The sequence below is a fragment of the Colossoma macropomum genome, unplaced genomic scaffold (assembly GCF_904425465.1).
Source record: "Colossoma macropomum unplaced genomic scaffold, Colossoma_macropomum, whole genome shotgun sequence".
Lineage (NCBI taxonomy): Eukaryota > Metazoa > Chordata > Actinopteri > Characiformes > Serrasalmidae > Colossoma > Colossoma macropomum.
This window is the reverse complement of record NW_023494797.1, coordinates 15144660-15167905: the sequence shown is the minus strand read 5'-3', so window position 1 is coordinate 15167905 and position 23246 is coordinate 15144660. Positions and strand designations below refer to the sequence as shown.

General features: G+C 37.0%; 1 protein-coding gene across 3 annotated transcripts in view; it reads right to left on the bottom strand.

Moving 5' to 3' along the window:
• Nucleotides 1-1767: 1767 nt before the first annotated feature.
• The window catches only part of LOC118817583, a 36355-nt gene continuing 14876 nt past the window's right edge, over nucleotides 1768-23246 (bottom strand). The window contains exons 1-7 of one of the 3 annotated variants that reach the window (XR_005008031.1): nucleotides 4647-4804; nucleotides 3123-3832; nucleotides 2389-2857; nucleotides 2206-2270; nucleotides 2073-2094; nucleotides 1941-1963; nucleotides 1768-1838 (exon numbers count right to left, since the gene is read on the bottom strand). Coding sequence is in view for 1 of the 3 variants with exons in the window: in XM_036584402.1 (XP_036440295.1) it covers nucleotides 22513-22676; nucleotides 22779-22801; nucleotides 22911-22932; nucleotides 23055-23159 (314 nt within the window). In the remaining 2 variants the exon portion in view is untranslated. Of the gene's footprint in view, nucleotides 1839-1940; nucleotides 1964-2072; nucleotides 2095-2205; nucleotides 2271-2388; nucleotides 2858-3122; nucleotides 4150-4646; nucleotides 22677-22778; nucleotides 22802-22910; nucleotides 22933-23054; nucleotides 23160-23246 lie in introns of those variants that run through there. The other 2 variants (XR_005008030.1, XM_036584402.1) reach the window with 2 other exon arrangements.

Sequence of the window (23246 nt, the reverse complement as noted above, 5' to 3'; positions counted from 1 at the left end):
TAGTGGGGCAAATCATATTGTTAAAAAACAAAAAAAGGCAGCTGAGTGATGAAATGCCATTAGCCCACTGACTAAAATTGCCTTTCATGTCTTGCTAATGACAGCTCTTTATTTATGGTAGTAACTAGTTACTCAAGTACATGTACTTAACTGAAATATTGATGGGTTTTTACTCTTCTGAGTACTTTTTTTAGTACTTAGTACTTAGTGTTAGCTAACATCTCTGAAGAACATCAGGCAGTTTTCCTACTCAAAGACCCACCACATTTTGTGTTTTTTGTGATATTGTATCTTTTTCCTTTGGTTCGGATGGTGGACTGTAAGGGCTAAAGTGCATTAAATTACACTGGTGGGTGTTTATTTATTGATCAGAAGTGTTACGGGGATGCAAGTGCTCTGTTACTCTCACATTCACCACCATGAAAACAGAGAAACAGAAAATGAAGACGCTTATCATCTGTGTGAATACCAATTTAAATTTAACTGATCACTGATGCTTGGCCAAAAATATGCTCTACAACTGATAATCAAACACATATTATTATTTTATTGCTTGCCTTTTGTTATTCACAGCAGCTCACAGTGCAGGAAGGATATGAGTGTCTGTAAAGAGTGAAATGTTGAAAGCTGCAGATTGTGCAGACAGTACCGCAAAAACGTGCTCAGGTGTTGAATTCTCTCTGAATTAGTGCGGTTCAGCTTTTTCAGTGCTGCCTGAATTTGGGTGGAGTCGCATGTTAAAACTGAACTAAATACAGGTCCGCACCATCCGAGGCAAGTGCCTCCCAGCTGAAATGGAGATTCTGATCGGCTCTGCCACTCAGTTTTACTCTGTCTGTTCGTGCTGATCAGCCATTCATGTAGTTGAGGCAAAGCAGAGGTTTTTATGTTGCATCCTGAACTCAAAAAGTAGTGGGGCATCGCCCAGTCCTTTGCAAAACTGGTGGGTCAAATGCCCACTCACCATTGTGGTTCTGCCGACCCTGTGCTTAATACAAGATCTAGTGAACAAAACTGTTTTGTTTTTTTTTGCCAGTTCACATATATGTTGCTTGTCATTGTATGTAGAATTCAAAAAATGTGAAATGTGAGGTCTTGCCCACCTGAAATATAACAAACATGCTCAACTAGCCTTCATACTTTCACCATCGTCTCTACAGTTTCCATTCAGACGTCTCTGATGGACAGGAATGTATAAAACAATGATGTGAAGTGACATAACACAAACATTAATCTGTGCTGGTGACTGAGTCAGTAGACTCTTTTTTACTGATGTTAACAGGCTCTGTGTGGGTGAATTGGACCATATTCTGCCCTCATTAGAGCAAGCTGGGCATATAGCTAAACTTACAGGCTCATAGACCAGCTTAAAGTTTAAATCTTTACTGAAAGACACAACATCCAACCTATAACATCTAAAGTAAAGAATGTGTTACTTAAATGTCTGTTACAAACTTTAACATCATACAAAGTCTGAATTAAGGTATTATTTGAGTTAGACATTAAAGAGCATTAAAGAACTGTATTAAATGGGCATATGGCTGGTGATCTATCAGAATCTCCAAAAAGCATTACTTAACAAGCTTGACTACTTCGTTACTCTGCGTTCTTCTCTACAGTGTTTCAGCATGTGAGCTGCTGCACTGAGGCGCCTTTAACACACACAGATCAGCAGCTTTGGATTAAATATGTCTGCTGTGCCCCAGATTCATATAAGCTGTTGAGTCTAACAACTAAATAAGGGTCAATAGATGGTGTGGATTCTTCACAGCCTGGATCAGCCGTCTTAGATCCAAAGAAAGTCCCCTCCTCACCATTTCCAACAGCATATGGAGAACCTGCACATAGCATGAGTGAAGATTATACAGTAAGCATTACAGAGACGACTGAACACGGAAAAGAGGAAGAAGATGACACGACTGAAACACTGACACACTTACAGTCCATTTTAGGAGCTTCTTCTCTGCAGCAATCAGAGGAAAACATGATGTAACAGAAATGAGTAACAGTTGATGCAATAATGGAAATCATGTCTACATAAAATGAAGATAAATATAACTGTGACAGCTCACCTTTGTTGTACAGCCTGAGATCCTGTATGAATGAAAAATATATAATATATTAAATGACCACAATATCAAACGTCTAATAGTAAATGGCTACATAAAAACACAGAGAACTTAGCTATTTCTTCAGTGTGGTTACCTTGTGAATTGATGCACTTCTTTCTTATAAACACAACCATAACAATCAATGACAATGATCATCATCTGTGTAGAGACAACAGTGAAAACATCAGCAGTTAGAAATAAAATAATGTAGATTAACAGTGAGGGATCATTTATATTTTCTCCAATGATACAAACAATCAGTTCAGTGCAAACTCACCAGTCGTTTTCTTTGTTGTTTTCTCAGTGGTTTTCTGAGTCACAGTGGTCATGGTTGGCTGTGGTCTTTTGTCTTTCTGAACACTGACTGTAACTCTTTGTATCACCTTCCAGTTTCCTTTTCTAGCAGTGTTTTTATTATTTGGGTGCACTTGTACAGCACAGAGGTACTGACCGCTGTCCGACTCCATCACTTCACTGATCCTGATGTTGTGACTATTCGGTTCTTTGGTTTGAGAGTCTGTTAAGCAGTTCTTCTTGCACGTTGCAGTGGTGACCGAGCACGATCGGCTCATAAATTGAAAAATCATAAGAATACACACAGGTGCTGCTCTGTCCAACAGTCTTAATCCAGTAAACAACAAATGGCACCCCATTATATTATTGTGTGAAGGTGAAACTACAGTTTAAACTCACTGATTCACCTTCAGTTACTTTCAGTGAGGATGTTTTCTGAGGTGTGAATGTTACTGCAGGGAGAAAAGAGCAGTGTGTTACACTTTATCTTGATTAGTGCACACAGATCTGACATGTAACAAACTACATAGAGCAGAGGATTGTGCAAGACTACAGAGAAATATTCAAGAGAAAATTAGACATTAACTAAGGAAGAAGTGAAATGAAATGAAATTAAAAGACCCCAAATAAATGATGATGCACATAGTATCATGTTATTTACAATATATTACAATATCTAAGTGATATGAATGAAAGAGAGGATGAAACGTTACTCACTGTCTTTATTTGGAACAGCAACTATGTATGAATGGATGATGTTGGGAGACGGTTTGAATGGATATAAGAATCCAGGCTCCAGAGATTTAACACAGGCAAAAAATCCACTCTTTACTTCCAGTTTGCAAACACGCTTTGGCTGTGAATCATCATCATCATCATCATCATCATCGCACTCAAGGTCAACAATTTTATTATGGTCACATTTTACTGAGCAGTTCAGGTCAATCCGGTTGTCAGACTCTGTACTTATTTGCCATTTGTTTGTTTCACATCTCAAGACTACTTTTTTCTTTGCTGTATAAATGAACTGAGTTTGTCCTTAAAAATGAAAAAGAAAATTACTGTAAGTTTTAGGAAACAGCTTGCAAATGTAGTTTTAATCCAGCTCACTGCATTAACAATAACAGCCAAAGTGTCAGTGACTCAGAGTTCATTTTTCAAAATAACAGTGAAAGTGAACAAAAACACTGGACAGACAGAAAAACAAGACTTTCTCTGCAATAGAAATTAATGTCTGTGATTTCAAACTGTAGCAAAAACTGAATGACAGAATGTAATATAGAACAATATTATATATACCAGCTTCCCGATTGACACTAAAATTATAATAAACACACAAAAAAGTGAAATTTACTTACCATAGCATTGACCAAGAGAACAGAGCAGCAGAGTGAAACACAGCCACACCATGACTTCCATTTCATGCACTGTGGTGAAAAAGCAGAAGTCAGGGGGTCCTTCAAGGGTTCTTTGGGAAAGCCAATGGTTACATAGAGTCAGTTGTTTACTTAAAGGGGAATTCCACCATTTTTTTCAGAATTAAATAGTTAAGATGTAACCAAAGTCATTCAGAGTGGTTTCATACAAAATGCTTTGTTCTAGAAAAACTGACCAAGTCAGTATTATTCACAGTGGTAGTGATGGGAACCAGACGTTTGAAGAGTTAAACCGCATAAAGCTCCCTCTCAAAAGATAATGCACGATGGTTACTTTTTTTTTTTCAGATTTAGCGCTCGATTACTATCATCAACATTACATATAAACACTCAGAAGACACGTGTAGGCTCACTGGTGGTTTTGGATAGTAAATAAAATGGCTAAATTTTTGTTGTAGACATTGTGACCCCTGGTTCCCATCACCACCACTGTAAAGACATCTGAGTCTCTAAGTTTCTCTAAAATGAACCATCTCACATTAAGCCACTCTGAATGGCTTTGTTTACATTGCATTAATAGATTTATCTATTAATTTTACAACATCAGTGAAATTCTCCTCCTCTATGATGGAGAACCTCTTGTATATGCTTCTTTAAGGAACCTTTGGGGGAAAATGGTTCAATGCAGCACTAAAATGGGTTCCGCCATTATTATGAGTCAAAGTTAAAACGCTTTTTGCTAAAAGGAATAAATTAATAAATGAATAACTACTTCACAGTAAGATTTGATAGCAAGTTATATATTTCTGTAAATATATGTCAACACATTTCTTATAACAATGAATAAACGTTGGAGTTCTTCTACCTAATCACAGCTTTGTGGTGGACACTGTGTGCAGACGAGCTTCAAACTCATACTGCAGAAGTTGTTCACTTCCGTGAAATCATGACTCAAGCAGAAGTAAAAGTGGCTGTCGAAAAAACACCACTGAGTAAAAAAGGTTCAACAACCCCTCGAGTGCTGACGTCCCTCCAGTACTGAGTTTCCTGTAGAACTGCAGCGGAACTTCTTAGTGCATCCAGCACTAAAATAGATTAAAACAATGTCAGAGCCTGTACCCCTGAAAGGTGAACTAGGATCAGGACAGAAGCCCTATTTCTAGAAGAAGGTAATGACCTCATATCAATGAACAGGCATCAACCACAGAGGCAGACACTGTCTGATTTCCCCTCTCACTTACACAAGAAACATCTACACCCTATATGTTGCATAAAATAATATCAGCAGAAAATTATGGATGGACCATCAGAGGAAACAAGGACTGAGTGTAATCTAATCCTGTATCAAGTCTAGTCTGAAACAGGACTCACTACACTGAGTGATATGATGTTGTGACTACAACTACTTTGAGATGCTCATCTTAAGTGAAGTGCTTTAATTATAAAGAGCATTTAAAGATAAAACACTGGATCAGTATCAACATCGGCCGCGTTCAGGGCTTCAGTGTTATTGTGCCGTCTTTAACATCAAAGAAATTAAGGTAGGTAGATACAGCTAAGCAAGCTCTCCCATTGGTCAGGCCTTCTGGAATCATTTCATAACCTGTGAATCACTGAATTGTTGAATCCAACATTCGATTCATTGAAACAAGGAGTTTAAAAGAATCAGTTCGGTGGATTGAATCGAGTGAACAAATCACTCCAGTACGGAGAGTATGGAGAGGGTGTGGCTGAGACACAAACGGAGGTGTGGCCTACACAAATAAATTAAAACTTTTTTTTCACATAACAAAGTGTAATTTTGTGGGTTGTTTGTATTTTGATTATCCATTATTTATAATTTGTTTGTTCTTCTTTAGTGAGATGTAATGACCTCCCATAGCTTTCTAAAGGGCACAGGACAAGAATGAAAAGCTGCTTTAAGAAACTCTGTAGGCAGGACACTCACTGACCTCACAAAATACCAGTTATAGCCTGAATAAAAAGTTTTACCCTCTCTTAAAGCTAAATAGGAGGTATGTTTTGATACTTTTACTGAATAAAAACATCTTGAAACATGAAAAATATTCATTGTTTTATGAAATATACCATTTTTTTCCTCTAATATGGAGTCTCTGTGCTGCAGTCTGTTTTATCCAGCTCTGTCTCATGTTCATCCACAGAGTGAAATGGCTTATGACTAGTGTTCATTTTAGGCCTCAAATTTATTGTTTTCCTTTGATGTTTTTTGCTGAACGATTAACCAAAATAAGTACTTTTTTCCCACCTCAAGCTGTCAAATCAGAGACTATATGAGCCGCTGTTTTCTGAAATGTCTTGTGTTTTCTGTTTTTCTTGTATATGTTACTTTAAAGCCTTTAGAGTTTTTCACTCTTAAGGCTTTGAAGTTTCTTCAGTTTTAGTAATTTTAACTAATGACTCTCATTACTAATTGACACTTCTGGTAACATAACCTACTAAAATAAAGGTTTTTAGACTATTTTCACCAGAAATCACTGAATAGCAGGATTGAAACCTGGATTACAGGTTGAATACAGAGATCATATCCCCCATTAAGATAATATTGATACAGTAAAAAACATATAAAATATACACCATACAGCAGAAGGTAAAGTTGTTTCAGTCAAAATATTTTTTTGTAAATATTTGTTTCAAGCCATTTTTACTTCATTTTCTTCAATTAAAATAACTGAATAATTGAATAATAGAATAAATGGGTAACAAGGTTACAGATTTGTGCTTACATGTTGCATGCTAACTACTAATAACCATATAGTTTAAATAAACACATACACACACACACACACACACACACACACACAGACACCCACAAACACACAGACACCCACACACACATATATATACTGATGCAGCCAAGTCAGTTTTTGTGAGTAAATTGAGAAATCAGTATTGAGAAAACTGCAAATAGAGAAAACAATAAGTTGATGTAAATTTCCTGTAGGAATGTTCCAGAGAAAACAAGTTTGGGTAACAGGGTTGCACGTAAAATTTGGGATACAGATTAAAATGACTTTCTGTTAAGTTAAATAAATTAATAGGGAAAAATTATTCTTTATTCATTAAATTGTTGTATTTTTTTTAATTTTTTTTAAAATGTAAAAAGGTCATGGGCCATAAAGTGAACTTGTTCAGGGAAAGTGCCTCATACAGCAGGAGTATAAATTCCTCAGAATTCGATTTGTGAAAACTTAGACACTTGATTTAATGCTGCACAAAGAAAAACAAAACAAGATCACATACAGCAGTTTTAAATTAATGTTCTGGCACACATATTCTGAAAACACATTAATAATTCACGTTAGAATGAAGATTTAAATGAAATGGATAAACGTGTCAGTGAAAGGGGAGACTATTTAATATCTATGAACACTATTGTTACAATTCACCCCTTTAAAAACAACAGATAATCTTTATCATGAATATGTTTGGTGTCCTCTGATGCTCCAGATCCATCATTCAGCCTGGCGGCTGCATAAAGATCAACAGATGTTGTGGATTCTTCATGGTGTGGATCTTCTTGGCAGGATTCCTGATGGATCCTAGTTCTCCTCCTCACCATGTCCCACAGCTTATGGAGAACTTGTACACATCACACATCACCCAATGAGAGCTTTTAAAGGATTTAGAAATTGTAAAGAAAAATAAAAACACATCAAATCTAAGATCTCACCATCAATATCAGGAGCTGCTTCTCCGTTTTGGAGGCTGCAGCAGAGACAGGAAAAGAAATGAGGACCAATTCCACAATAATGAAAGTGATCAAGTTCATTTAAGACCTGAACTTCAACTTTATTGTCACAGTCTACCTTTGTAACGGCACAGCCTGAGATCCTGTAGAGACACATATACATTATTAGTATTATTAGTTTCACTGATCATCAGAAAATAAATACATATAACTAGATTATTAGTTTCATTAATCATAGAGCTCTTTATTAGAAGGTCAGACAGAGGTCATAGAGATTCATACTGTAGGGTCACCTTGTGCAGTGCTGGCCTTTTTCCTTATGAGTGCAAATGTGATCCAAACAGAAAGCAGAAGACACAAACATATGGGCCATGAAGTAAACAGAGGCATGAGAGAGTGAACACCTGTAACGACCATCACAGTGTCAGTGATTAGAAATACTGTAAAACAGTGCAGATAAAAGTGACGTTTATATTCTTAGTTATATTATATAAACCTGGTGTGATTGAGTTTGTATGTGTACACATTATTTAACACCAGTTATCTCAGCAGTGAGTGTGATTATGCTCATAAAACACTATTTATTATTAAAATACATATTAATAAACATTAATACAGCATAAAGCAACCAAAATTTCTTCTTTTTAAAAAGATAGTTGATATCTTATGAGCTAGTTTGAAGAACAAATTTCAGTATATTTATATACATATATATGACCCCTGGTCAGATGACATTGATTTATTGATATAAGTGTGAATAGGTTAACACATCCTCTAAAGGGAACAAACCTTTGCATATTTGAATGCACAATTACTGTTTAACATATTGGGGAAAAACATCTAAATATAAAAGTTATGGCACATTTTATATTTTATGTTTTATTTGTTTTCAATATTTTAAACTCAGAGAGTAAATAGAAATTGAGCACTAACGTGTAGAAAATGCCATATTTAAGTGTGTTCTCAGTAGAGGATGTGTGGAAAGTGAACAGTATATGAACTTCTATACGTATACCTTACTTATGCATACATAAATCATAGAGAGCTGCTTTTATACAGTATAATGTAGATGAAACTCACTACTTGTTTTCTTTGTTGTTTTCTGAGGTGTTTTCTTTGTTGTGTCCTCAGTTGTTGTCTGAGTCACAGTGGTCATGGTTGGCTGTGGTCTTTTGTCTTTGTGAACCCTGACTGTAACTCTTTGTATCACCTTCCAGTTTCCTTTAGCAGTGTTTTTATTATTTGGGTGCACTTGTACAGCACAGAGGTACTGACCGCTGTCTGACTCCATCACTTCACTGATCCTGATGTTGTGACTGTTCCGTTCTTTGGTTTGGTTTGAGAGTCTGTTAAGCAGTTCTTCTTGCACAGTGCAGTGGTGACCGTACTGGGGCGAATTACGCTTGGAATAATCATAAGAATACACACAGGTGCTGCTCTGTCCAACAGTCTTAATCCAGTAAACAACAAAAGACACCCCATTATATTTTTGTGTGAAGGTGAAACTACAGTTTAAACTCACTGATTCACCTTCAGTTACTTTCAGTGAAGATGTGTCCTCAGGTGTGGATGTTACTGCAGGGAGAGAAGAGCAGTGTGTTACACTTTATCTCAGTTAGTGCACACAGATCTGACATGTAACAAACTAAATAGAGCAGACAAAAACACTAAACTGCTAAGAAATATTTGAGGGTAAGTGAGACATGAACAAAGGGAGAAACTAAATTAAATGAAAAGAGAAAGATAGAATGATTGAATTAATGACTATTTGAATAATCTGGTGTTATTTACAATATATTCAGCAGTGATATGAACATCTGTAGTGATACAGTGATAATACAGAGAATGAAAAGTTACTCACTATGTGTGTTTGGAACAGCAACTATGAATAAATGGATGACGTTTGGAGATGTTTTGAATGGATATAAGAATCCAGAATCCAGAGATTTAACACAGGCAAAAAATCCACTCTTTACTTTCAGTTTACAAACACGCTTTGGCTGTGAATGTTTCTTGCAAAAAGTCACTTTATCATTGTCATCGACAATCTTAATCCTGATGTGGTCACACTGTGAGCAGTTCAGGTCAATCCTGTTATCAGACTTTGTGCTTATTTGCCATTTCTTTGTTTCACATCTCAACTCTACTTTTTCCTTTGCTGCATAAATGAACGGAGTTTGCCCTTAAAAAACAAAAAAGAAAAAGTTTGAGGAAAACAGTTTGCAAATTTTAGCCATTAGTCTTAATCCAGCTCACTTTATTAATAACAGCAGACACAGCAGTCAAAATGAACTCTCAGATTAATTTCTCAAAATAACAGCCAAAGTGAATAGAAACACTGAACAGTCAGAAACAAGTTTTCCTTTGAAGGGAAATTAATGTCACTGTTTTTTATTTCAAACTGTAGCAACAACTGTATTACAGAAGTGTAACATAGAACAATGTTATATATAACAGCCTCCGGAATGATAATATACACATGAGAAAGTGAAAACTACTCACCGTGGCATTTACCAAGAAAACAGAGCAGAGGAGTGAAACACAGCCACACCACGACTTCCATTTCATTCACTGTGATAAAAAGCAGAAGTGAGAAACAAAAATGCAATCATGCATCATTTTCACCTCATTTTAGTTTATTACTGTTCAAGGAACTCTGTGTACAAAAATACAGAGACATTCTTTATCAGTCTTTAAGTAAAAATGCTAGATATTAAAGAAATCATAAATAATGATGGGCTACGGGGGTTTCAAGGGTTCATTAGTAAAGCCAGTGGTCATATAGAGTCACTTAAAGGGGAATGCCACCATTTTTTCAAAATTCCTGCATAATTAAATTGTTGAGATGTAAACAACCAAGTCAGAATTGTTTACGTTGGTAGTGATGGGAACCAGACGTCTGAAGAATCAAATACCTTTTAAAGCTCCCTTACAGAAAATACATGATGGTTACTTATTTTTAAAATTTATCACTATGTTACATGCAGTTTAGAGGAAGCGGTGGTTTTTATGTCACGTCCTGGACTCAAAAATTAGCACGGCGTCACCCAGCCTTTTGAAAATTGTTGGGTCAAATGCCTGTTCACCACTGTGGTTCCGGCGACCCTGGTTATAACTTTGTGATTACAACATATAAAGAAATCTTGCAATGCAAAAAGGTTGTGGTTTAGTGCTCAACCACTGTCCCAGAGTGAATGACACTCACATGTACATACACATATCTGACTACATATTTCAAGTTCAAGTTCATGTTAACTTTACTGACATAACAATATTACATTTGTATTGTGAAAGCATTGCAACAACGATCTATACAATAAAAGCTAAAGCCAAGTTAGCCAACATTAAATATATATATACATATATTCCATGTTAAAAAGTCATCTGAGGTAATGATGAAGCTTTTATCAATCTATATAGAACCATGAACACTCAAAGAACCCTTTACATGATTAAAGGGTTCTTCGCATCATGAAATTGTTCTTCAATTTTTCATTCTTCATCCTCCATGAAATTGTTTTTCAATTTCATGGAGGATGTGTTGTTTACGGTTCTATATAGTACCAAAAAGGTTCTTCTCTTGTTACGAGATCAAGCTTGTAACAGTGGAAGAACCTTTGTTGGTGCTATATAGAACCCTTTTCAAAAAGGTTTTAAATAGTACCATAAAGAACACGTTCCCCATCAATCTGAAGAATCATTTCACGATGGAAACAATCCTTCAATCATGCAAGAGGTTCTCTGAGAGTTCATGGTTCTTATAGAACCAATTTCTTTGCGAAAGAACCCTTTAAGAACCATGTTTGTAAGTGTGTAGCTTGTTGTCTGCCGCAAATCACAGCAGTGAAGCATTTACTGTATGTGTGGGTGGTAATGAAGACATATTGATATACAGGGTGTCCCAAAAAATTGACATAATTTGAGATGTGAATATCTGAGTAACTACATGTCCTGGCAAACAAAATTATTTATGTTGAACAATACAAGATTTATTTATCAAAATTTGAACAAGAAATTCAGAGGGATGTAGATTTTATAACCGATTTCACAAAGCTACACAAATGTTCAATATGCGCACCACCTGTGACGCGACACATGTCAAGTCGGTAGTCCAGCTCCTGCCAAACACGCTGTAGCATGTCTTGTGTCCAGCGCAGCTCCAGTTGGTGCATTTTTATTGAATTTTCTCGAAAATGCACGCTGCACACTTGCTTGACTGTGTTCAAGCATATTCTAACACACAAAATGCCTTTTCATTTCTAGTGAACGCCATTCTTCAACCTGAAAAAAAAAAACGTTAAAAATTAAACTTGGTTAGTTTTTATACATTCTGTTAAAATTTGAGATCATTTGAGGGAGAATTGGCTGTTATTAGACTACGAAATGATGTCAATTTTTTTGGGACACCCTGTATTTACAAATGAACCCAGCATTTCTCACAGTAACATAGAACTTTTGCATAAAATGAGAACATTCAGCTGACAGATTTGAGCATTAAGTTAACCTGCACAGACACTAATATAAAACACAAAGGAAGACTTTACATGAGGAGCTTTACTGAGCTTAGTGATCGAACAAATGAAGGTCTGAGTGAGTTTAAAGGGGTAAATTAAGCCTTTCGCTGAGAAACTCAAACTCAGAGGACGTAGATCATACACACCATATGTAAGACACACACACTCACATTACTCATCACGTGATACTTTACAATGCAAGATTTTTCACCCCTCCTTGTTTTCTTTTTTGCAGACAGTTATAATCAGGGGTGGCACCAAACTTCCAAACGTAGTGGGGCAAATCATATTGTTAAAAAATTAAAGGCGGCTGAGTGATGAAACGCCATTAGGCCACTGACTACATTTACATTTACATTTACAGCATTTAGGAGACTTAAAAGCAAAAAGTATCTTTGCTAGTTGCAAGTCGTTTAGAGAGAAAGCCAGTCCTGAGCTCAGATACTGCTAGAAACAAAAGCCCATGTTGATACCCAGAGAAAAGGAACAATTAAACATAGCACAATACACTGTAATAAGTGCAGTACAATACATTTCAATAAGTACTTAACTCAGTGCTCACTTAAGTGCTGTATAAAGAGATGTGTCTTCAGTCTGCGTTTGAAGACCCTGAGAGTCTCTGCTGTTCGGACAGCCAGTGGGAGTTCGTTCCACCACCTGGGTGGCAGGACAGAGAAAAGTCTTGATGCTTGTCTTCCACACGTCTTGAAGGATGGCGGGTCAAGCCGAGCTGTACTCGAAGCTCGAAGGGCTCAAGGTAGAGTTCGTGTTTTGACTATTGCCATTAGGTGCAGAGGGGCTGATCCATTTTTGGCTTTGTAGTCAAGCATCAGGGTTTTAGATCTGATGCGTGCAGCTACAGGAAGCCAGTGAAGGGAGCTCAGCAGTGGAGTGACCTGACTGAACTTAGGAAGACTGAAGACGAAAAAAAAGTAGCCAAAACTGAGCAGCTACTGGAACTTGACTAAAGCTCACTGATTTAGCCAGCATCATTACGAGTAGTCCAAACAAAATTCAAATATAGGGTTTGCATTTTACAATCTTATTGTGTTAATAGTGCTCATAAGCTCTTAACTATCTAGCTACATTTTTACCATAGTGATGTTATATGATAGCCTATAGCATGTGTGCTGCATACCTGAACATCTCAAGTCAACTGTGGTTCTCTGGGCAGAGTAGCCCAGTACCTACAGAGATAAACAAAGCGGGTAGTTAAATCTATGACCAAACCACAGCTGTTCTGAGGTCAGCAGAAAACCAGTCACTCCTCAATGGATAGTTACGTTGCTTTTTCCACAGTGAGTCTCATTACACCTTTCATAAACTCCCGAGGAGCTGGGAGTTTCAACACCAGTCACGAACAAGAAAGACGCTGACTACTGAAGCAATTACAGACAGCAATGGTTGTTAAGCAGTGATTGGATGGTTGAAGAAAATGAGGCGGAGCTTGGCAGATTTTGGTTGGCCATAATACAGTGACAGCTCACAGAAAACAAATCAGATTTAAAAAATGGGGCATAATAAATATCCTGTCCCCATTTGTGCGGGTCTGTGATACTGTGGCTGCACTGCTGAGAGGACTAACTTTCTGCATTATCATAACGGTGCTGTTTCTACATTCAATCTCATGACTGGAGAAAAGTGGGAAAAAAATCCTTCTGAAACTACTGAGGTCAGGACCTTGATGTCCTCATAGCTAGTTAAGGCCATGCCAGTAATGTACTGAAATTAAACACAAAAAGGAATTAAAAACTAAACATGAATGGCTAAAATGAAAAAAACGTAACTGAGTAAAAAGATTTATTTACTCACTAATATACTTTAGCAGAAGTAAATGTACTCAAAAACACTACAAAAATACTGAAGTATAAAAGTACTAAGTACTAAAAACTTAACTCAGGAGAGTAAAAATCCATCAGAATGCAGCAGCGCGGCTCGTCTTCAGTCTTCCTAAGTTCAGTCAGGTCACTCCACTGCTGAGCTCCCTTCACTGGCTTCCTGTAGCTGCACGCATCAGATTTCAAACCCTGATGCTTGACTACAAAGCCAAAAATGGATCAGCCCCTCTGCACCTAATGGCAATAGTCAAAACACGAACTCTACCTTGAGCCCTTCGAGCTTCGAGTACAGCTCGGCTTGACCCGCCATCCTTCAAGACGTGTGGAAGACAAGCATCAAGACTTTTCTCTGTCCTGCCACCCAGGTGGTGGAACGAACTCCCACTGGCTGTCCGAACAGCAGAGACTCTCAGGGTCTTCAAACGCAGACTGAAGACACATCTCTTTATACAGCACTTAAGTGAGCACTGAGTTAAGTACTTATTGAAATGTATTGTACTGCACTTATTACAGTGTATTGTGCTATGTTTAATTGTTCCTTTTCTCTGGGTATCAACAGGGGCTTTTGTTTCTAGCAGTATCTGAGCTCAGGACTGGCTTTCTCTCTGAACGACTTGCAACTAGCAAAGATACTTTTTGCTTTTAAGCACTTTTTGTAAATCGCTCTGGATAAGAGCGTCTCCTAAATGCTGTAAATGTAAATGTAAATGTAAATGTAGTCAGTGGCCTAATGGCGTTTCATCACTCAGCCGCCTTTAATTTTTTAACAATATGATTCGCCCCACTACGTTTGGAAGTTTGGTGCCATCCCTGATTATAACTGTCTGCAAAAAAGAAAACAAAGTTAACGTAGGAGGGGTGAAAAATCTTGCATTGTAAAGTATCACGTGATGAGTAATGTGAGTGTGTTTGTCTTACATATGGTGTGTATGATCTACGTCCTCTGAGTTTGAGTTTCTCAGCGAAAGGCTTTATTTATCCCTTTAAACTCACTCAGACCTTCATTTGTTCGATTGCTAAGCTCAGTAAAAGCTCCTCATGTAAAATCTTCCTTTGTGTTTTATATTAGTGTCTGTGCAGGTTAACTTAATGCTCAAATCTGTCAGCTGAATGTTCTCATTTTCTGCAAAAGTTCTATGTTACTGTGAGAAATGCTGGGTTCATTCGTAAATACAGGGTGTCCCAAAAAAATTGACATCATTCCGTAGTCTAATAACAGCCAATTCTCCCTCAAATGATCTCAAATTTTAACAGAATGTGTAAAAACTAACCAAGTTTAATTTTTAATGTTTTTTTTTTTCAGGTTGAAGAATGGCGTTCACTAGAAATGAAAAGGCATTTTGTGTGTTAGAATATGCTCAAACACAGTCAAGCGAGTGTGCAGCGTGCATTTTTGAAAAAATGGTGGCATTCCCCTTTAAGTTGTCAAGTGACTCTACATGACCACTGGCTTCACTAAAGAACCCTTGAAACCCCTGTAGCCCATCATTATTTATGATATCTTTAATATCTAGCATTTTTAATTAAAGACTGATAAAGGATGTCTCTGTATTTTTGTACACAGAGTTCCTTGAACAGTAATAAACTAAAATGAGGTGAAAATGATGCATGATTGCATTTTTGTTTCTCACTTCTGCTTTTTACCACAGTGAATGAAATGGAAGTCGTGGTGTGGCTGTGTTTCACTCCTCTGCTCTGTTTTCTTGGTAAATGCCACGGTGAGTAGTTTTCACTTTCTCATGTGTATATTATCATTCCGGAGGCTGTTATATATAACATTGTTCTATGTTACACTTCTGTAATACAGTTGTTGCTACAGTTTGAAATAAAAAACAGTGACATTAATTTCCCTTCAAAGGAAATCTTGTTTCTGACTGTTCAGTGTTTCTATTCACTTTTACTGTTATTTTGAGAAATTAATCTGAGAGTTCATATTGACTGCTGTGTCTGCTGTTATTAATAAGTGAGCTGGATTAAGACTAATGGCTAAAATTTGAAAACTGTTTTCCTCAAACTTTTTCTTTTTTGTTTTTAAGGGCAAACTCCGTTCATTTATGCAGCAAAGGAAAAAGTAGAGTTGAGATGTGAAACAAAGAAATGGCAAATAAGCACAAAGTCTGATAACAGGATTGACCTGAACTGCTCACAGTGTGACCACATCAGGATTAAGATTGTCGTTGACAATGATGAAATGAATTTTTGCAAAAAGAAACATTCACAGCCAAAGCGTGTTTGTAAACTGAAAGTAAAGAGTGGATTTGTTGCCTGTGTTAAATCTCTGGATTCTGGATTCTTATATCCATTCAAAACATCTCAAAACGTCATCCATTTATACATAGTTGCTGTTCCAAACCCACATAGTGAGTAACTTTCCATTCTCTATATTATCACTGTATCACTACAGATGTTCATATCACTGCTGAATATATTGTAAATAACACCAGATTATTCAAATAGTCATTAATTCAATCATTCTATCTTTCTCCTTTCATTTAATTTAGTTTCTCCCTTGGGTCATGTCTCACTTACCCTCAAATATCTCTCAGCAGTTCTGTGTGCTCGTCTGCTCTATTTAGTTTGTTACACGTCAGATCTGTATGCACTAACTGAGATAAAGTGTAATACACTGCTCTTCTCTCCCTGCAGTAACATCCACACCTGAGGAAACATCTTCACTGAAGGTAACTGAAGGTGAATCAGTGAGTTTAAACTGTAGTTTCACCTTCACACAAGAATATAATGGGGTGTCCTTTGTTGTTTACTGGATTAAGACTGTTGGACAGAGCAGCACCTGTGTGTATTCTTATGATTATTCCAAGCGTAATTCGCCCCAGTATGGTCACCACTGCACTGTGCAAAAAGAACTGCTTAACAGACTCTCAAACCAAACCAAAGAACCGAACAGTCACAACATCAGGATCAGTGAAGTGATGGAGTCAGACAGCGGTCAGTACCTCTGTGCTGTACAAGTGCACCCAAATAATAAAAACACTGCTAAAGGAAACTGGAAGGTGATACAAAGAGTTACAGTCAGGGTTCACAAAGACAAAAGACTACAGCCAACCATGACCACTGTGACTCAGACAACAACTGAGGAGACAACAAAGAAAACAACTCAGAAAACAACTGAGGAGATAACTGGTGAGTTTGCATGGAAATGATTATAAGTATGTATGACTGGGGAAAATATAAATGACCATCACTGTTAATCTGCTTCCTGCGTCAGCTGAGGAAGTTCAACCTGCTGCTGCACTCAGCACTTTAACTTCAGACCCATACTTTGCACATTGTAAGGTTTACAGGAATGACTGTGTGTGTCTGAGTGAGTGATGGTAGGAAAGCATGGTTTATTTTACTTTATTTTATTTTGTTATATTTTATATTTATTTTATTTTATTCACTACATGTAAATGTCTGTCTGGTACTGTGCACTGTGAGCTCCTGTAACCAAAACCAAATTCCTTGTATGCGTAGCATACCTGGCCAATAAAGCTTGATTCTGATTCTGATTCTGATCTGCATTATTTAGATAATGTGGATAGGGCTGCCCACTGCTCTGGGCAAGTGTTCTCACTGCTCCTAGTGTGTGCGTTCACTAGTGTGTATGTGGGTGTTTCACTGCATAGATGGGTTAAATGCAGAGGTGGTTTTCCCCATTGTGGGACTAATAAGGGTAACTTATTATTATTACATACTTATTTTATTTCTAACTGCTGATGTTTTTACTGTTGTCTCTACACAGATGATGATCGTCTTAAGCCCTTATATGTTGCAGTTCCCATAATCCTGTGTCTTCTGATGATTGTCTTGGTCATGTTTATAAGAAAGAAGTGCATCACTTCACAAGGTAACCACACTGTGAAGAAATAGCTTGAAAAATGAATTTCTCTATGTTTTTATGTAGCAATTTACTATTAGACATTTGATATTGTGATCATTTCATATATTATATATTTTCATTCATACAGGATGTCACACTGTTCAACAAAGGTGAGCTATCACAGTTATATTTATCTTCATTTTATGTAAACATGATTTCCATAATTGCATCAACTGTTACTCATTTCTGTTACACCATGTTTTCCTCTGACTGCTGCAGAGAAGAAGCTCCTAACATGGACTGTAAGTGTGTCAGTGTTTCAGTCGTGTCATCTTCTTCTTCTTTTCCGTGTTCAGTCGTCTCTGTAATGCTTACTGTATAATCTTCACTCATGCTACGTGCAGGTTCTCCATATGCTGTTGGAAATGGTGAGGAGGGGACTTTCTTTGGATCTAAGACGGCTGATCCAGGCCGTGAAGAATCCACACCATCTATTGACCCTTATTCAGTCGTTAGACTGAACAGCTTATATGAATCTGGGGCTTCAGATCACAGCAGACATATTTAATCCAAAGCTGCTGATCTGTGTGTGTTAAAGGCGCCTCAGTGCCGCAGCTCACATGCTGAAACACTGTAGAGAAGAACGCAGAGTAACGGAGTGGACAAGCTTGTTAAATAATGCTTTTCGCAGATTCTGATAGATCACCAGTCATATGCAAAAGTTTAGAGCACCCCTGGTCAAATTACATGTTTCTTTGGTTTTCTAAGTGAAAACTAAGTGACCACATCCTCTACAGGGAACACTTTAATATGGCATTTTTGTTTTTCGCTAATTTTTATTAGCAAATTATTATTGCCTTTGCTGAGTTTAACATATTGGAGTGAAAAACATAAAATAAAAAATTGTGGCATAACTTTTACACAAAGGTCCAAAATGTTCAATTCAGCAAATATACAAATAATTGTGCATTAAAATGTGAAGAAGCATGTTCTCTGTAGAGGGTGTGTTCACTTATACTCACTTCAAAAATCAACAAAACATGCCACTTGACCAGGGGCACAAAACTCTTGCATACAACTTATATGTGTATCACTATATGCATTTTAAAAATCTTTTTCACTTTAAAGGAGACGTATTACTCCTTTTTTATTTAATACAGTTCCCTGTGCTCTTTAATGCCTAATTCAAATGACACCTTAAGTCTGCCTTTGATGTTGATGTTTGTAACAGACATTGAAGTAACACATTCTTTACTTTGGATGTTACAGGTTGGATGTTGTATCTTAAAGATTTAAACTTAAAGCCGGTCTCTGAAAATTATGGGAGGAGCCTATTAGCTTAGCTATAAGCCCAGCTTGCTCTAGTGAGGACAGAATATGGTCCAATTCACCCACAAAGAGCCTGTTAATGGCTACAGTCTACTGACCGCACAGTTCAATGTTTGTGTTATGTCACCTCACTGTTTTATACGTTCCTGTCCATCAGAGACGTCTGAATGGAAACTGCAGAAGTGATGTTGAAAGTATGAAGGCTAGTTGGGTGTGTTTGTCACATTTCACATGGACAAGATTTCACATTTCAAATTGTATTTCACATTTCAAATATTGTACTTCGCTCCACCAAGACAAAAGGTTTGGGCATCCCTGCTTTAAAACATGATAGCATCCATGCCTTACAAGTTTATTTAGCCAAAATGAAAAAGAAACACTTATTTTAGCCCAAAGTGGCTATTAAGGAAGAACAGTAGTGTTGAAAGCATTTGTGATTCATATGTTTAGGCTGACCAGCCATTATGACCCATCAGATGGTGCCTACCCTACCCAGTACAGCAGGTGGCGCTGCCACAACACTGTTGACATGCAACCTACTAAGCATTTCAGTTTCTTTCATAGATTAAATCTGGCAAAAACTAATAATTTAAGTTTAATTATTGCTGATTGATTTCCAACATTGTCCAATCAGCAATTTAGGAGCTGTGTAACAAGTAATGTAGAGCAAAAATATACATTTTTCCATTTTTAGAGTTTTATGAATTCATAAAGGACCAGAACAGGAAACAAACGTCAGTTCCTATGCTGATAGACGGACAATGAAGTTTCACTGCAGCTCTGTGACGTAGCAGGTTTTGGACCTCACACTTCTGTGGTGTTTTTTTCTATATGTTTTATTTTTCAGCTGTTTTAGTGCAGTAATAATTTCCTTACTTTAATGTGTGAAAGCTCCTTTAGCGTTTCAAGCTCCTCCACGCACCTCTGTTCATCACATGAGTTATTTGGTCAAAAGATCTCCAAGATATATTAAAATTTAATTTTTATAATAAGAAACATGTAATTAAGACATTATTGGAAAAGTCAGTATTCATGATTATGTAGCATATCAAGTTTTGACCATTTTTAAAATTCATTTCAGGTTCTATATAGCACCAAAAAGGTTCTTCTCTTGTTACGAGATTAAGCTTGTAACCTTGCCGGTGCTATATAGAACCCTTTTCAAAAATGTTTTATATAGAACCATAAACAACACATTCTCCATCAGTCTGAAGAACCACTTCACAATGGAATTAATCCTTTAATCATGCAAAGGGTTCTTTGAGTGTTCAAGGTTAATGGACCCATTTTCTTCAATAACCCTTAAAGAACCTTGTTTGTAAGTGTGTAGCTTGTTTTCTGCAGCAAATCACAGCAATAAAGCAGTTATTTGTGTGTGTGTTGTATGTGTGGGCAGTAATGAAGACATACTGATATATTTACGAACGAAAGCCTCAAACTCAGAGGACGTAGATCATACACACCATATCTATGACACACACAATCATATTACTGATCACATAATACTTTACACCGTAAGTCTTTTCACCCCTCCTTCGTTAACGTTCTTCTATTTTTTTCAGACAGTTATCATCAGGGGTGGCACCAAACCTCCAGAAGTGGTGGGGCAAAACATATTGCTAAAAAAGTAACTACTTACATTTACTCAAGTACATGTATGTAACTACAATATTGATGGATTTTTGCTCTCCTGAGTTTTGTTTTTAGTACTTAGTACTTTATTTTTTGTTGTATTTTTGAGTACATTTACTTCTGCTAAAGTATATTAATGAGTAAAGAAATCTTTTCACTCAGTTACATTTTAGCCATTCATATTTAGTTTTTAATTCTTTTTTGTGTTTCATTTCAATATGTTTTGACAGTGGCAATATTTCAGTGGTACTATCTTTATCCTCTGCTGATAAATGTCGCATGTATTAAGAAGTTTCACTGCAGAACTCAGTTCTTAAAATAGATTTTCAACCTGCTACTTTTGTATTTCTACTCATGTTGTTTTGGGGAAGTTTACTTGTGTAATTATTTTATGCATTATCAATACTTTTACTTGAGTACTGATTTAGGCTCCTCTACCCTCCATTGAACCTGATCATGAGCAGTGTCAGTGTTAGTTTTGATGCTGCTTCAGTAGCTGCCGCCTCAGATAGCAGTATTTGTTAGCTAACATTCTTGAAGGACATCAGGCAGTTTTCAAACTTGTTCGTTTTCTAAAGTGTTTTTGTGATATTGTATCTCTTTCGTTTGGTTCGGATGGTGGACTGTAAGGGCTAAAGTGCATTAAATTACACTGGTGGGTGTTTATTTATTGATCAGAAGTTTTGTGGGGAAGTGCTCTGTTACTCTCACATTCACCACCATGAAAACAGAGAAACAGAAAATGGAGACGCTTATCATCTGTGTGAATGCCAATTTAAATTTAACTGATCACTGATGCTTGGCCAAAAATATGCTCTACAATTGATAATCAAACACATATTATTATTTTATTGCTTGCCTTTCAGTGCAGGAAGGATATGAGTGTCTGTAAAGAGTAAAATGTTAAAGCTGTAGATTGTGCAGACAGTACCACAAAAACATGCTCAGGTGTTGAATTCTCTCTGAATTAGTGTGGTTCAGCTTTTTAGTGCTTCCTGAATTCAGGTAAAGTTGCATATTAAAACCAAACTAAAGACAGGTCTGCACCATCCAGGGTGGGTCTGAAAGTGCCTCCCAGCTGAAACTGAGATTCTGAAACAGAGTTTTACTCTGTTGGTTCCTGCTGGTCAGCCATTCATGCAGTTTAGGGAAAGCGGGGGTTTTTATGTCGCGTCCTGAACTCAAGTGGTGAGGCATCGCCCAGTCCTTTGCAAACTGGTGGGTCAAATACTCAAGTAGTGAGGCATCGCCCAGTCCTTTGCAAACTGGTGGGTCAAATACTCAAGCAGTGAGGCATCACCCAGTCCTTTGCAAACTGGTGGGTCAAACGCTCTCCACCGTGGTTCTGCTGACCCTGTGCTTAACACAAGAACTAGTAAACAAAACTGTTTTTTTGCCAGTTCCCATATATTTTACTTGCCATTGTATGTAGCATTTGAAAACTGTGAAAAGTGAAGTCTTGCCCATGTGAAATGTGACAAACATGACCAACCAGTCTTCTGGTTACTTAAATGTCTGTTACAAACTTTAACATGATAAAGTCTAAATTAATGTGTCATTTGATTTAGACATTAAAGAGCACAAAGAATGATTAAATTTGTAAATACTGTGTTAAATTTGAAAAAAAAAAAGTCTCCTTTAAAGCGAAAAAGATTTTAAAAATGCATATAGTGATACACATATAAGTTGTATGCAAGAGTTTTGTGCCCCTGGTCAAATGACATGTTGTGTTAATTTTTAAGTGAGAATAAGTGAACACACCCTCTACAGAGAACACACTTCTGTACAAGCTTGACCACTTCAGTACTGTGCATCCTTCTCTACAGTGTTTCAGCATGTGAGCTGCTGCACTGAGGCGCCTTTAACACACACAGATCAGCAGCTTTGTATTAAATATGTCTGTTGTGATCTGAAGCCCCAGATTCATATAAGCTGTTCAGTCTAACGACTGAATAAGGGTCAATAGATGGTGTGGATTCTTCACGGCCTGGATCAGCCGTCTTAGATCCAAAGAAAGTCCCCTCCTCACCATTTCCAACAGCATATGGAGAACCTGCACGTAGCATGAGTGAAGATTATACAGTAAGCATTACAGAGACGACTGAACACGGAAAAGAGGAAGAAGATGACACGACTGAAACACTGACACACTTACAGTCCAGGTTAGGAGCTTCTTCTCTGCAGCAATCAGAGGAAAACATGGTGTAACAGAAATGAGTAACAGTTGATGAAATAATGGAAATCATGTCTACATAAAATGAAGATAAATATAACTGTGACAGCTCACCTTTGTTGTACAGTCTGAGATCCTGTATGAATGAGAAATATATAATATATGAAATGAGGACAACATCAAATGTCTGATAGTAAATGATCAGATAAAAACACAGAGAACTTAGTTTGTCGAGCTATTTCTTCACAGTGTGGTTACCTTGTGAAGTGATGCACTTCTTTCTTATAAACACAACAACGACAATCAGCAGAAGACACAGGATTATGGGAACTGCAATATACATAGCCTTAAGACGATCATCATCTGTGTAGAGACAACAGTGAAAACATCAGCAGTTAGAAATAAAATAATGTAGATTAGCTGTGAGGGTCATTTATATCCCCCCTATGA